Source organism: Stylophora pistillata, chromosome 9 (genome assembly GCF_964205215.1).
Source record: "Stylophora pistillata chromosome 9, jaStyPist1.2, whole genome shotgun sequence".
NCBI lineage: Eukaryota > Metazoa > Cnidaria > Anthozoa > Scleractinia > Pocilloporidae > Stylophora > Stylophora pistillata.
This window is the reverse complement of record NC_142527.1, coordinates 29,477,099-29,491,904: the sequence shown is the minus strand read 5'-3', so window position 1 is coordinate 29,491,904 and position 14,806 is coordinate 29,477,099. Positions and strand designations below refer to the sequence as shown.

At 38.5% G+C, this 14,806-nt stretch overlaps 3 protein-coding genes across 3 annotated transcripts; 1 reads left to right on the top strand and 2 right to left on the bottom strand.

The window, feature by feature from the left end:
- The first annotated feature begins 113 nt into the window (after positions 1-113).
- LOC111339434 (uncharacterized) lies at positions 114-5,724 on the top strand. Its single transcript, XM_022946092.2, has 8 exons — positions 114-261; positions 816-1,013; positions 1,388-1,507; positions 2,162-2,338; positions 2,887-3,018; positions 3,448-3,705; positions 4,487-4,584; positions 5,351-5,724. The coding sequence occupies exons 1-8, from the start codon at positions 133-135 to the stop codon at positions 5,574-5,576; spliced, it is 1,338 nt and encodes a 445-aa protein (XP_022801827.2). The 5' UTR covers positions 114-132; the 3' UTR covers positions 5,577-5,724.
- A 985-nt stretch (positions 5,725-6,709) lies between these two features.
- Positions 6,710-8,140, bottom strand: LOC148724220 (uncharacterized). Its single transcript, XM_088734539.1, has 2 exons — positions 8,040-8,140; positions 6,710-7,252 (listed from the first exon to the last, which is right to left on the bottom strand). Exons 1-2 carry the CDS (start codon positions 8,058-8,060, stop codon positions 6,830-6,832), a joined length of 444 nt encoding a protein of 147 aa, XP_088590665.1. The 5' UTR covers positions 8,061-8,140; the 3' UTR covers positions 6,710-6,829.
- A 3,666-nt stretch (positions 8,141-11,806) lies between these two features.
- LOC111338890 (cell division cycle protein 123 homolog) lies at positions 11,807-14,725 on the bottom strand. Its single transcript, XM_022945441.2, has one exon. It carries the CDS (start codon positions 14,491-14,493, stop codon positions 13,480-13,482), a length of 1,014 nt encoding a protein of 337 aa, XP_022801176.2. The 5' UTR covers positions 14,494-14,725; the 3' UTR covers positions 11,807-13,479.
- Positions 14,726-14,806: the final 81 nt, after the last annotated feature.

Sequence of the window (14,806 nt, the reverse complement as noted above, 5' to 3'; positions counted from 1 at the left end):
AAGGTAAGTCTGTCAGATTAAAACTTCTTTCCTTTCCCCCCTCCGCCTCAGCTACTCCCCCTCCCCTCCCTCGGACTTTTTGAAACGAATACTTAGTGAGTAAGACTGGGACTTACAAAGTTGTTTACAACGATGTCTCGATGGAAGGTAGCACGTCCCTTTTCGTTCCTAGTTGGTCGTAAACAGCTGATTTCTTCATCCAGTGGTAGATTGGCGATCTCAAGGAGTTTAAGTTACGTGGTCCTTAGTAAGGGGGAGAATGTAAGCAACGTAAAATACAGTGATTCATTCTAATCGAGAAATCGCCCAATGTTATTTCCTTGATTTTTTCAAATTTTAAAGAGATTTTGACTTGAATTACTTTTCCCCGAATGGCAAACGAGATGTTATTTGTCAGTCAGAGATACTTGGTGTTTTAGTTCGTTGTTTTCATATTACAATAAACCTTAGAAACTTCTACAACCGACAGTTCGAATATGATATCATAGACCTCATAGATACGTATACCATAAACCAGCCAGTAGCAAAATTTAATGGAAAATGATGCAGTTTGTGACAAGTCGGAAAATATCTTTTAAAGACGTTGGTAATGAAAGGCATAGGAAGGCAAATAAATGAAAGGGAAGCTTCCACTCTTTTGGTACTAAATAAGGGCCTGTTGAGTATGGTTTCTGTCTGTGATAGTTTTCAAGGATTTGTTTCTTGTTGGAAACATGAATGCGTGTCACCATGAGGGAAGCATGCGTTACATTAGATTTAGTAGGCAATGGTTTGTGTTCAACTGATTACTGGAACCTTTTTAAATTCTGTTCTAGAATGGTGTGCCTGTTAAAGCGTGGGTAAAAGGCGTTCCGGTGGAAAAGGATGCTGCTGATCAACTTCGCTCTCTGGCCAAATTACCAATAATCCACTCACATGTTGCAGCTATGCCTGACATGCATCTTGGGAAGGGAGCATGTGTGGGATGTGTGGTGGCCACTGTTGATGCAATCATTCCAGCTGCAGTGGGAGTGGTTAGTGTGACTTATAAAACGCTTTCATATATTGTGAGAATGGCTATGGTAGTATGATCAGAAATTTGCAAGGTATCTAGGGGACACAACAATCAGGAAGCCAAGTTTTAGAAAACATTAAGAGATGAAATCTAAATTGAATCAAATTTCACTACAATACCCCCTTTTCTGATCCAATTACATTCAGCAGCAAAGAAACAAAGTGCAACATTGTAAAGGGGAAGAGAGGGTGAAAAGAAGGATATTCAGAATGAGATACTGAGTGTGCTACTCCAGGGATCTCAGTGACAATAGGAAGGTTCATTACTTGAGGAGGCTCTTGAAAAAGAATTGAAGATTAATGATAAAAATTTAATTACTTCCCACTGATTTAGGACATTGGATGTGGAATGATGGCAGTAAGAACAACAATATCTGCCGAAAATCTGCCAGATTCACTGAAGAACCTTAGGAGGGCTATTGAACAGGCTGTACCACATGGACGAACCCATCAGGTACCTTCACTAACTGCTTTTGTACATTATGCAGAGATGGAATTGTGTGCACTTTTTATGATGTTTTCTAAGATCTCCAGTCCCTGCACAAAAACCAACATTCCATGCTTTGAAAACAGAGGACAAAGAGCTACCTTGCAGAAGTACAAACATACATACATAAAATTTATTTATACTCAAATTTTAGAGTAGCTAACAAGCTAATATCTGCCACTGCTAAATTCCAATTTATTTTTTTATCTATTTCGTTCGTTTGTTTGTTTGTTTGTTTTTTTTTTTAACTCACAAGTGAACATAATTTGTTTTTGTACCATGCATGGCATTTATATCCTTATGGGGAATAAAGAATTTTTTTTCCAAGCGTAGTCAACTCATTGGCCCAGCAGGGTCTGGACTGATACCTCTTGATCCAGACTTGAGCTTAGAAATCATATGGTCAGAAGCACAGGTGAATGGCATTTTCACTGGCTATATAATGGTTTCTGAAACACTGACTACTTAAATTAGACAAAGCAGTAAAGTGCTTTTGCTGGCCAGTGTTTTTTAATGAATGGTGACTATTCTTATTCTATCAGTTAATTCAACTTTTCATTTAAAAAGAATGAAGCATTATGAATGAAGCAGTAAGCAGTACTTTCAAATTTTTTTTCTTAGGGTGGTAAAGGTGACCGAGGTGCCTGGAAAGCCAGACAAATTCCTGATTCTGTGATGCATGAGTGGAATAAACTTAAGAAAGAATATGACCACATTTGCAGTCGACAGCCACTGGCTAAAGCACAGAACACTGTCAATCATTTGGGGACTCTAGGCACAGGAAATCACTTTATTGAGGTGAATTTGTTGTGTGAGGAGAAACATTATTTCTGAGTCTTACAAACTAAGTCAGAGCAGGGTTACGTTAATTTAGTTTGGCTGTATGTTTTTTTTTCTTTGTTTTTTTTTTCTGCTCGTTTGACTGGTGTAACCCTTTTGTTTTGCCAACAAAGTGGCAGAGGCAAAGATGCTGAGTCTGACGCATGACACTGTTTTATTGTACCTTAAAAGCTCCTATCCAAATCCACAGCCATGCTTTCCCAAGTGCAAATCAGCCACAGAGGATAAGATCATAGAGGCTAGAGAATCTACCTCCTACTGGGCACGACTACATACCTCAGCAACTTACATTTGTACCAGAATTTTCCCCGATATTTTCCCTACCAAGTTATGTGAACTTGGTTTTCGGGGAAAGTAAACATCCTTTCTGTATATAAGCTGTACTGTAAATATTGAAAATCTGTCCAGTTCTCAATAGTTCACTTTTCTTGCTGCTTCTTGTGCGGCCTTTCCTTATCAGTGATTAGTTGTTGAATCTGCTTGTCATCCAAATTGTTGTCTTTCAGATGTGTCTTGACGAGGAAAACAGGGTGTGGTTCATGCTGCATTCAGGGTCACGAGGCCCAGGCAACAGAATTGGTACGGTGTTTATTGAACTCGCCAAGAATGAAATGATGAAACTGGACAAGCAAATCAAGGTATGCTGTTTCATCCAACGCCAATACGGTATTTACCCTTCAGAATTGAGCCAGGTTGGAGGGCTAGCAAGCAAGTTGGATCCAATGATTTGAAATCACCGATTTCAAAAAGTTCCTTTTTCTATCTGTCCGTATGAACACAGAAATTTGACAAATCGACAGTGGTCTAGCGTGGTCAAAATGTTGCGGACTCCCGTGTGCCAGCTGAGTCCGCAATCTACAACGGAAAATTGGCCAATCAGATTGTGACATCACTGACAATTGGAGTAAAAGTGCCATGTTCAAAATCTCTCATTTCGAGAGGATTTCCAAAAATGATGCGTTTTAGGACCCCTACTTGTGATAACTGGCTTTGGATTGGTAGAAGTTGGGATTATTTATGACAGTTTATCGGGAAGAGAAGTAATTAGTTTTAAAAATTTTACATAGGTTGATAGAGATCTCGCTTACCTCAGAGAGGGGACGAAAAACTTCGACGACTACGTATATGCCGTTAATTGGGCACAAAAATTTGCCCGGCTGAACCGTAATATAATGATGACCAATGTGCTCAAAGCAGCGCAGTCTTGTAACGATATGCCGGCCTTCGACGTTGACCCATCCAGCAAGGCTGTCAACTGCCATCACAACTACGTCAAGGTGGAAACGCACTTTGGAAAAGAAGTGTTTCTTACAAGAAAGGGAGCGGTAAGTTACCTAATAGCCCACTTTTTATTTTCCTCAGCAACAGAGTCACCTTTAACCAGAATCAACCTCCTTTGGAGCTTTTGGTGCAAAAGAATTTTGCCTCATCAACGTAAAGGTTTTTCAGCTGAAATAAAGTTATTAAAAATTGTTTTAAAGTTCGAGGTGATGGAAAATATAGTGTACTTTCGATTGAGTTTCGTGAAGCCAAAACCAAAGTTATCATACATATCGGCCAGTCAAGACAAGGAAAGATATCTCAAGAAGCCAACGAGAACTCAAAGCAACAACAGGTAAACTGGCTGAAGCGCGGGAAAAACGCGAGTGAACAAGTCGGGATTGGTTTTAGGTTTGAATTTGATTGGTTGAGAGAGAGAATGGCGCAAATTTGACAGGCCAATCACAGAACAAAGTAAAGCCGGCGACACACCTGGCGATTTTATTCCCGATACCTGGCATTTCAGGTAAAGGCTATTTTATACGCCGATCGGTGAAATGGCAATCGCTGCACCGGGCACACCTAGCGATTTTCGCCGATCGCCATGATCGGGGTATAAAATCGTTAGATGTGTCGCCGCCTTTAGGCAAAAACCAACACAATCCAGAATTACTTTCGTTTTGTGTTTTTTTTTTTTTCACGGAATTCTTTTCCCTACAGGATTCTGCTCGTCAGTGCGAGTTAGGCATTATGCCAGGGTCCATGGGGGCTCAGTCGTTCATTGTTTGCGTTGACTGTTTTTTTTGTTTTGTTTTGTTTTTTTCACGGAATTCTTTTTCCCTACAGGTTTCTGCTCGTCAGGGCGAGTTAGGCATTATACCAGGGTCCATGGGGGCTCAGTCGTTCATTGTCAGAGGCAAGGGAAATCCTGAAGCCTTTCACAGGTTTGTTTTGTGTTTGTGTTTGTCAATTAGTCTGAATAATAGTATCTAGACTTCGAACAACCGACTTACCGTAAATCCCCTAATAAGCCCCCCCTTTTTTAGAGGAAGAAATTTATTAAGCCCCCCCTCTATTAACCCCCACCCCTCCCCCTCAAAAAAACAAAAATTCAAAATAACACTCCATGTCAGTAAGTACGATAGAGTTATTCAAATACTGTAATTTTAGTTTGTCATTTAAAGTTGATTATGGTAATTGATTGATTAATGTTGTCATGTTGGTATCAATAGAATACGTTGTACTGAAATTACAGAGCAATGCTAAAAATACAAAATGGCTAAACAAGGTCCACTGAGAGAGTTAGATCATAAAATTGAGTTCTTTATTGAGTTCTAAATTAATAAGCCCCCCTCTAATAAGCCCCCCTCAAATAAGCCCCCCTCTAATAAGCCCCCCCTCTTTAATAAGCCACGCCCCCAAAGCTGGGGGGCTTATTTGAGGATTTACGGTATTCGCCATGTTGCCACCAAAAGCAGAGTGAGTTCAGTTAGGACTCCGTCGCACTTTTCTAATACTCACTGAATAATGGTAGAAATAATAATAATGATGGAGAAAATAATAATGAAAACAGTGATGATAATTGCAATAATGAGGATTTTTGCATGGCGCAGTCTCTTATCCAACAGTGCTTCACAATATTCACAATATTTACAATTCTTTGTGAATAAGTGATGAAGGAACTAAAATGTAATTTGAATACCTCTTTAGTTGTAGCCATGGTGCCGGCCGTGTCATGTCACGAGCCAAAGCCAGGAAAATGTTCACAATTGACGATCACGCACAAGCGACACAAGGCGTGGAGTGTCGTAAAGACGCTGACGTCATTGACGAAACACCAATGGCTTACAAGGACATTGATGACGTTATGGCAGCACAGAGTGACCTGGTGGATGTAGTTCACACGCTAAAGCAAGTTGTTTGTGTGAAGGGATGATGAATGATGTGCTACAGTAACAGCTGGTGCTTCACACCATTACACCGCACGTGACTTGTTGCGGTATCCTCTTGCGTTACGCTTCGCAAGCTGTCACGCAATGTTTCCGTTTGGTAGGAGTGCATGACGAGTACGAAGAAAGTCTGGAAAGGAGTCAGTCTAAGCCTGTATTTTACACGTCATATAATTCTAGGGGTTTGTCAACATTTAAATTCAGGCCTCAGAAAATTTCGCGCGAAGGTTACCAGCGTATGAAGTGGGCCGGAACAAAAGAGCCACTTTGGAACATTCATTCACCGAGGAAGGAAGCTGATGCTGATGCTGAGCAACTTGATATCGAGTGTATGTGACGCAGAGTTTTAACGCTCGCTTTAGCAATCAGACGGACAGAACTATCAAGTGAATTCGCAAGCCATTAGAATTGAATGACAGTATATTTTGCGACTGGCCTTCCTATAGTTGAATAAATTTTAGACCAGTCTGCAAAACTCACTGTAAAGTCGCCCATTGTGAGAACTGAAGTGGAACAGGATCATAGCGTGATACTTGACTCAGTAGTAAACAGAGCGCTATTCCGCAATTAATGATGAGTGTCGTATAACCAAAACCAAAGTGAAAACAGTGGCCATTCGGTAGAAATTAAGATACCGTGAAGAGCCAATGAGAACTAAGAGTAAAAACACGCGAACTGCCTAAAGCGCGGGAAAACGCATGTGATCAAGTCGTGATTGGTGTTAGTTTTAAATCTGATTGGTTGATAGAGTGACGCGATTTTTCTGGACCAATTACAGAGCAAAGTAAAGTAAAACTAAAACCATGCAGTGCAGAGCCGGATTACTTTCGACACAGTTGAAAATTGCTCTAACTTCAAAAGGATAAAAATGAAAACTGAGCCAGGAAGTTTTAGGACTTACATGTTCACGAGGTTTCTGATTTATCGGCCCAAGAATCAGCAGGAGTTGTCATCAGTATGGCTCCCATCGCATTCTGTTTCTCATTTTTGAGTGGGAGGGACATTATTCCTGTAAAATAGTATGCGTAGAACAGCGTGATAGCGTAATTTATTAATTCATTGAACCTACCTACTGTCTCGGAACATTTCTTTTGATATACAGTCTAAAGAGAAAAGTTACCTTATGTGTTGTTTATTTTTTGTTGTTCTAAAGTCGTTTTTTCATTCAGTTATTCCTTGAAACCTATAGATGTGGTGAACTTCTTAAATTTTTGTTTTTTGAATTAAAAAAGGCGAGCTATTAAGGGTCAAGAACAAATGCTACAGGAAGTTCAAATAAACTCCATTTCCAAACTGTTTTCCCTATTCTGAAGTCACACCTCTGCATCAGTCCTTTGTGGTGATACAGCACCGCTCGGCAGAAATGCTTACAATTCGGGCACACGGCTTTGGTCAGAAATCGAGGGAAGCGATCCGGGTTGTCGTCTAGGGTCCAACGCCAGGGGCACATTGTAGCATTTGGTGTCTGTACAGCGATTTGACGACGGACGCGTTTTGGAGTTAATGATAAGTGGATCTGTGAAGGGTAAGGATTTTCTACAAACATGTATTTACGGAAGAGGCGCTTAAGTACTCGCTGAGGATTTTGACGCTGAACTGGACAACTGGACACTTTCATTGATGAGTAGATCAGAGTTATAACCACAACTATGGCAGAAAATTTCTAAAATAATAAAGGAAATATATATACTGATTATTTTTGTTCTAGCGGCAATTTATTGACTTATTTTTGAGTAAATTGAAGTTTTGAAATTTTGAAACAAGCTTTTTACATTACTTCGCCGCTTTCTTGGGATCAGCAAGACTTTTCAGAGATTTCACATAGTTTTAAGAAGAAAAGCCGAGTGAGGAGCTCAGAGAATTTGTATAACCATTTCTCTTTCAATGTTATTTGGGAATGTCACGGTTTGTCAATGCCCTTAGAAAGGAAACAATGTTTGTTCAGTCAGATGCCCTAGTAACACATCTACCAACAAAACATTGGCAAAACATACTGGTAACGCAGAGATCATCATGTACTAAGTTCAAACGAGATAGTATGCTCCTATAATAATACCGGTAGAAACAGTGATATGCAACGAGATAAACAGAATATAACCTGTGACTCTTCATTGATTCAAATTCGATTGCAGCTCAAGGCACCGAAATCAAAGCAACCATTTTGAACTTCATTTATTTTTTTTTTTGTACATTTTGAGAATGAAAATCTCTCTTCTGCGTTTGTTAAGTATTACAATGTCGCAAGGTAGAATGATTGAAAATGCAATTTCCGGGCCGAGCAATCAAAATTTTCAATAACCTAGGAAGTGAATTTTTACCGTTAGAGGAAAATTTATGCGAAGAAAATTATTAAGAGTTCAAAGGTTTTAAAGGAAAAAAATAACAATAAATCTTCCTTTTTTTACGTAAAAAAAGACCTAAGAAATTTAAAAAAAAATTTAAAAACTCACCTTTCTCCAAAAATAAAACATATTCAACTCATCAACTCAGTCGTTTTTGTTTGCTTCTTGCATAACAAGGAAACTGAACAGGCTCATGTCAGCGAGCTATAACTGTGGAATTTACTTTGACACAAATGTATATTCATCAACAATGAACGCTTTAAACTGGCCAATGGAGCCACGACATTTTCTATAGCTGCGCAGGCCAATATTTTCAACAAAATGGCATCACGGGGATGTTACAGTTATATTTGTGGCAAATTGCCACGCCGCCCCGACATGTTTGCAAACTTTCACGGAATATGAGTCCCACTGTTGGGAACAATGTGGCGAAGCGCTGGCGTGCAAGTCAAAACACCACACACTTTATAAAACTTAGCCTTGAATCGATGATAGTTGTTAAAAGTTGAAATAAAATCAACGAAAATATACAGTTGAAGGAGTAATGATATATATTGTACACACGATATCTTTAAAGTCCATTTAGTCGCCAAGGCTTCGGCCGGATTAGACTGAGGTGGTATATCGGCGACGAGAAGAGACTGTCTCTATGAGAATTTTCGACCCTTCTAATCATAAACTGTTGGCAGCTTTCAACCGAGCATGTGTTTTGATTCGAAAAAAAAAAAAACGTTTATCGTCTGCATTGATAAATTGAGTTATCGGAAGTTAAATTATGTGCCTTTCTTGAGGAACAGAGTCAGAGTCGTTTATCACTCGTAAGCGACCAGAGAACGTTCGTCGAGTCTCGTCGACCTCTCGCTCACTTTTCCGACTACTCCATAAAAAAACAGAATGCCACGTACCAAAGCTAAAGTTTTTTTTATGCCACTGGAAATCGCAAAACCAGTTTTTCCCCTTCGTTTGTATCACAACGAGAAAGAATTAAAATTATCGCTGTCTTCAACCTGAGTCCAATGATATCAATTTATATAAAAAAGACGAAAGCTGTTGTAAAAAAATCAACTTTTCCGGCGTTGATTTCGAGGGCTGATATGCAGAAAGTAGAACTGTGAAATTATACTCATTACTGCCTGGTGGCTGTTACGTCATTAACCACGTGATTGAGTCGGTGGCACCGGGAACTGGGGAAAGTCTTATTGTTTCGTGTGGCTAGATCAAAAAGCTATTTTATTGCTCTAGTTTTCAGAAACAGTTTTAAGGTCTTTCTCATGAGAAATGAGCTTTAGCCTTTCTACATATCGAGCTTTTTTTTTTTTTTTCTTGACAGCTTATGCGGTTGAATTAATCTTCAATTTTTATCGCGCAGAAAGTCTTTTGGGTAATTAAACGACCCTCGCCTTTCCCCTCAAGAATAGAACGCTCCGCCCGCTTTCGACCGTGAGTGATGAAGTCACTACTGGAGATCACGACGTATATTATGAATACTAATTTAGCACACTCACACTTAACTGGGCCCCTTTTAATGGTTAAGTCATATCATAAAGGATATAAACATAAAATAATGAACTAAAATATTGCTTTAATCTACAGCAAAATACAAATGAAAAAGAAAGCCAAACTAATGGAAAGATACCACATCAAATAGGACATCCTACTGTCTCGAAAGTACATTTCAAACCTCAACCTTCTAGGCAATTTTATGCATGTGGGAAAGCACACGCATTCAAAGGATATTCGCTTATTATGTATAATGTTTCCCTTTTTGTGCGCGGAAAGAGTTGAAATATGTTTAACTTTCACTGTCATCATCAGTAGTTAGTAATTTAGTCCCCGGTGTGAAATGCAAAGAGAGCTCAAGCTCTATTACGGTTTTGCCCACTGACGTCTTAGAGTGGTTCGCGAGCTCGATATTCAAAACTTTTGTCATGAATTCCGTTTTGTCTGGCCCCTACAATGTCAACTTAATATTTGTGTTTGTTTTGCATGGGTGGCCACCCTTTCAACGGATGATACGTCTGGGGAATGTTACTGCAAAGTGTCGTGCCAAGTGGAATTATACAACCTTGCAATTATCGCCAACAGAGATACAATAAACATAAATGCACCTGTTCTGATTCAGAATCTCAGTTATACGTGGCATATAAAAACCAGTCGAACCACACTTTTACAGCATCTCGGGTTGAAGGAAACTGTAGAACTTTGAAATAAGAGGAAAATGAATGTCGTCTGGAAGGCAAAGGTGAACTTGTATTTCGAATTATTGTAATTGCACCATGTAATGATCCTCGGGTGAAAAAATAATTCTCTCAAGATTCTTTTTTCTTTTCCCTCCCTTTGCTCTTTTAACCGTATAAAATCCTTCTTTTAATTCAGACGTAGTTTTTGACGCCTCATTTCGACGAAGAATTTTCTTAAAACACGTAAATCAATTGTTTCAGAATGCTAAACTATGCCGAAGCAAAAAGGACTTTGTTTCTGGTATCAGTCGCACAAGTGCATGGGTATGAGTAGGATGTATAACAGGAAAATCTTAAGAGAACCCCAAAAAAGAAATCTTTAAACTAGTGCTCTTTTACAAATTAAAGTTCGAATTAAGAGAAAAGACCTGATTTTTAAGAGAACCTTTAGAAACATAACTGAATAACTGTAGAATTTTGAAATAAGAGGAAAATGAATGTCGTCTGGAAGGCAAAGGCGAACTTGTATTTCGAATTATTGTAATTGCACCATGTAATGATCCTCGGGTGAAAAAATAATTCTCTCAAGATTCTTTTTTCTTTTCCCTCCCTTTGCTCTTTTAACCGTATAAAATCCTTCATTTAATTCAGACTTAGTTTTTGACGCCTCATTTCGACGAAGAATTTTCTTAAAACACGTAAATCAATTGTTTCAAAATGCTAAACTATGCCGAAGCAAAAAGGACTTGTTTCTGGTATCAGTCGCACAAGTGCATGGGAATGAGTAGGATGTATAACAGGAAAATCTTAAGAGAACCCCAAAAAAGAAATCTTTAAACTAGTGCTCTTTTACAAATTAAAGTTCGAATTAAGAGAAAAGACCTGATTTTTAAGAGAACCTTTAGAAACATAACTGAAAATCTCTTAATAAGGAGCTGAAGAACCGATTCCTAACACAAAAAAAAGAAGAGATTATTCAGACACAAGCCATAAAGAGCAGAGCGAATTTTGGAGCAGAATCTGTTCCAAAATAATCATTTATCTCTAGCTACAAGTGGCATTCTGTAACTCTCGTGTGAACAAAATTAATCAGAGAAGAGTAGATTAACTTCTGGGTTACACTGAAATCCCATTAGTTTTCCGCAAAAGGACTCCAGGAATCTAGTTTTAAAAGGAGCTTTTGTAACCACGGTTCTTATTATTCCTTGTTTCAGCTGTTTTTGATCTTTTTACTGTTACGTGAAATTTCTTTATCGTTTCAAATTCCCTGCCCGAAAGTTCGAAGACGAGGGGCTCGCAAGAGACTTCGCCATCTTCGTCGTAACTTTCTTTTCGTCGAGAAACCATCCTTAGAGTCTTCAGGAAGCCGTGCTACGGCCTCAAGACAGATCCCAGAATCCTACGAGTGCCCTTGGAAATGGGACCATGATGACGATCCAGCTCGTATCCCTCGATTCATGACGAAGGCTGTATGTCCTGGTTGTAAGCATTACTGCCTACCGGTGCACTACTCACAGAAGGGACTGGTGCATAAGCGTGACGTCACAAAGGGGGAGAAAGTTTGGAAATGGATAACAATTGAACTTCCGGTAGCTTTTGTCTATAATGCTTACTCCTAATGAAGTGAAATTTCTGTACTGAAAGGGCTCATTTTACAAGTATTTTCAATTCAGAGTTAAAAGGACATTTGAAAAATAATGCCAAAATTGCCCTGTTTCATTTAATTTTTTCCTTTTCAACTTAAGTTCAGTTATTGATTAAAACACTATTTTCCACAACAAACATTGACCTGAAGGATACTGGAAGTAGTAATCAAATTGACTATTGTTATCATTTATACTATTCAATTGCTGCTAAAAAAATTATTAGGCTAGCATATTCTAAAAAATTAAAGTGATTTAACTCCTTGAGAGTTTTGGATTAAATAAAATTACTTAAACAGAGATATTGAGCTTATCTGTTATTTAATGGAAAAAAAATAACATCAACAACAAAAATCTTGTAAAAAATAAATATATCTTATTAGATGTTTTGTTGTGCAATATCACTGAGTGTTTTTACAAGTTGTGCTGTATTTTGACGAGCACATAGGGCGAGTCAAAATACAAACAACAAGTAAAAATACATAAATCTTATTAGACATTTTGTTGTGTAGTATCGCTGAGTATTTTTACGAGTTGTGCCGTATTTTGACGAGCCAGTAGGGCAGGTCAAAATACGAATAACGAGTAAAAATACTCAGTGATACTACACAACAAAATGTCTAATAAGTTATTTATTATCCAACATGCCAAACTGTTATTTCAGTGCGGGCGAATTTCACGGATATTCATTTACGGGAGTGCATGACAGAAGTATGTGAAGCAGAACGGAATTGGCACGTTGTCATGTTGCTGTTTCTATTTTCTTCAATAAATAAAGAAATTTCCAGGTCCTCTAGCTGTTTTTCTTCATTCGATTCATCTAATAAACTTGGATGTATATTTGCCAGCCATTCTGACTCTTCGTCGTCGGAAATATGATTCAAATTGTCCACCATTTTTTTTTCGTAACTACAATTTAACTCTTCGCTTGTGCAATGCGAGAAAACCTGTTTAACCGGTACTCTAGAGTACAAATACTGCATGATATTTGTACTCGTCTATGCCATTATTTGTACTCTACGAAGTGTAGTTGGATAATAATCAGTGATACCACACAACAAAACATCTAATAAGAAATTTATTATCCAACATGCCAAATTGTTATTTGAGGGTGGGCAAAGTTAGCAGATATTTCTGGACTACAAATATCATGTGATATTTGTACTCATCTTGCGCATTATTTGTACTCTATGAAGCACAATTGGATAATAAATTTACATAGCAACCTTACCTTTATGCCCTTGCATCAGTATGCATTTTCTACATTCTGTTGCCTCCACACTTTTCTCTATATAATTTTTTAGGTTCAATATAGCAGCTATGACATCATGTTCTGCTAACCCATTAAAATTCCACAAAAACAGCAGTTGGGACCAAGGTCCTTAATATCTAAATTTACAGAAACTTTAGGAGTTCTCATAAGTTCTTCTTCTAATTTTAAAATGCTGTCAGGCAGACAGGTGATGAGAATTATGACATTCATAATTATGACATTCATCAACAAAAGCAAATCGTCATAGTATACTATGCACAGAATTCTCAAGAATAGACTAGAGTCATGTTGGGATAATTATTTTAACATATCAGCACTGAAAGGATTGATAATTAGAATCTTGCTTGTATAATGCAGAATCTTGAATTTGTAGAAAGAGCCATTGAAACTGGTGCAAAATAGGTGCAAAATATTTTAATCGCAAATGCAGTCAGATAGTCAGATTCGTTCAATCAGATCTCATCAGATTCCTCACCAGGTTGACCAATCAGATCTCTCACCTTCAACAGATCAACTAACTTATTCATGTCATTACCACATGCTAAGTCCACAATGTCAGTTGGCATTCTGCTGAGGTATGCAGGATTAGGTTGCACCCCTGCTGAACCTGTCACATACTTGAACACACCTTTAAACTCATCATCATTATCACTGATTGTCGAAGGGGGGTCTGTGAGCTCTTCCCATGTAAATAACAAGGGGTCTGTCTGAGCACCAAATGGATTAAAGTCAATCAGTAACACCTTCTGGTTTGCATACCTGTAAACATCAAATGTGTATGAACTGTCTGGAAATTTGTAAGCTATTTTCTTGTTGAAAAACTTTGCAATGTCATTACAAATGTCCTCTTCGTTTTGTGCAAGAAACTCGTAGCAGCTCGCAACATCCCTCTGAGAGATTGCAATGAGTTTGCGATCTTTCACAAAACATCGGAATTCCATTCCTGGATTTATATCTTTCCATTTCCGAAGTACAAGTTCAAAACCATCCTGTAGTTCCCCTTCTGCGTCTTCACAGTGTTTAAAAGTCTCAAATAATACTTGGGAAATGTTGTCAGAGCTCTTTAGTAGAAGATAAATGTCATTAGGGGAATTACATTTGAGTGTACCGTCAAAAGAGATCCAAGAGGCGTCCAGTGGAGCCCTCCAGTTCAATTTGGGGAAAGCACTGCCATTCAAATCGAGAATAGCTTCTTTGATTCCAGAGTCAATTTCGTTGAACTCGGGAGCAAAGATGGTTTGTGCGCTTGGGTCTTCTTCCAAAGCTTGCCATTCGTCAGAATCACTCTCGATTTCGTCGTCTGAATTTCTAGTGACAACTGGTTCACCGGGCAGAACAACATTGTCAGCTTTGAGATAATCCACGAACTCCTTCGAAAGAGGAATCACCCGGCTCCTAATGGTAATGTTCTTGAACTTTGGATACCAAACAGAAAAGTTGCAATTCAGCACGTGTTCTCGTTTCATTTTCTCGTTGAAAGCTAAGACGGAAGAACGCTGTACCTTCTTTCAGTTCTTTCAACCTTAGCTCTAAAAACCCTTTTATATCAAAGCCGCTTTCGTTCGATAGTCAACACGAGCACATCGATAGCACTGTTCTATGTTACCTTCGTTGAATAAAGTTGATTGATTGATTGATCGATCAAACCAGGTTGACTAGTGACATCACCCTTTACGATTGCTTATCGACTTTCCGACTAATTATCGAGGCGCGGAAGTTTCTTGGGTGTTCGGCGCGCTAAACCGAAAGCAAACAGCGCAATAGCTTGTGGGTAAACTT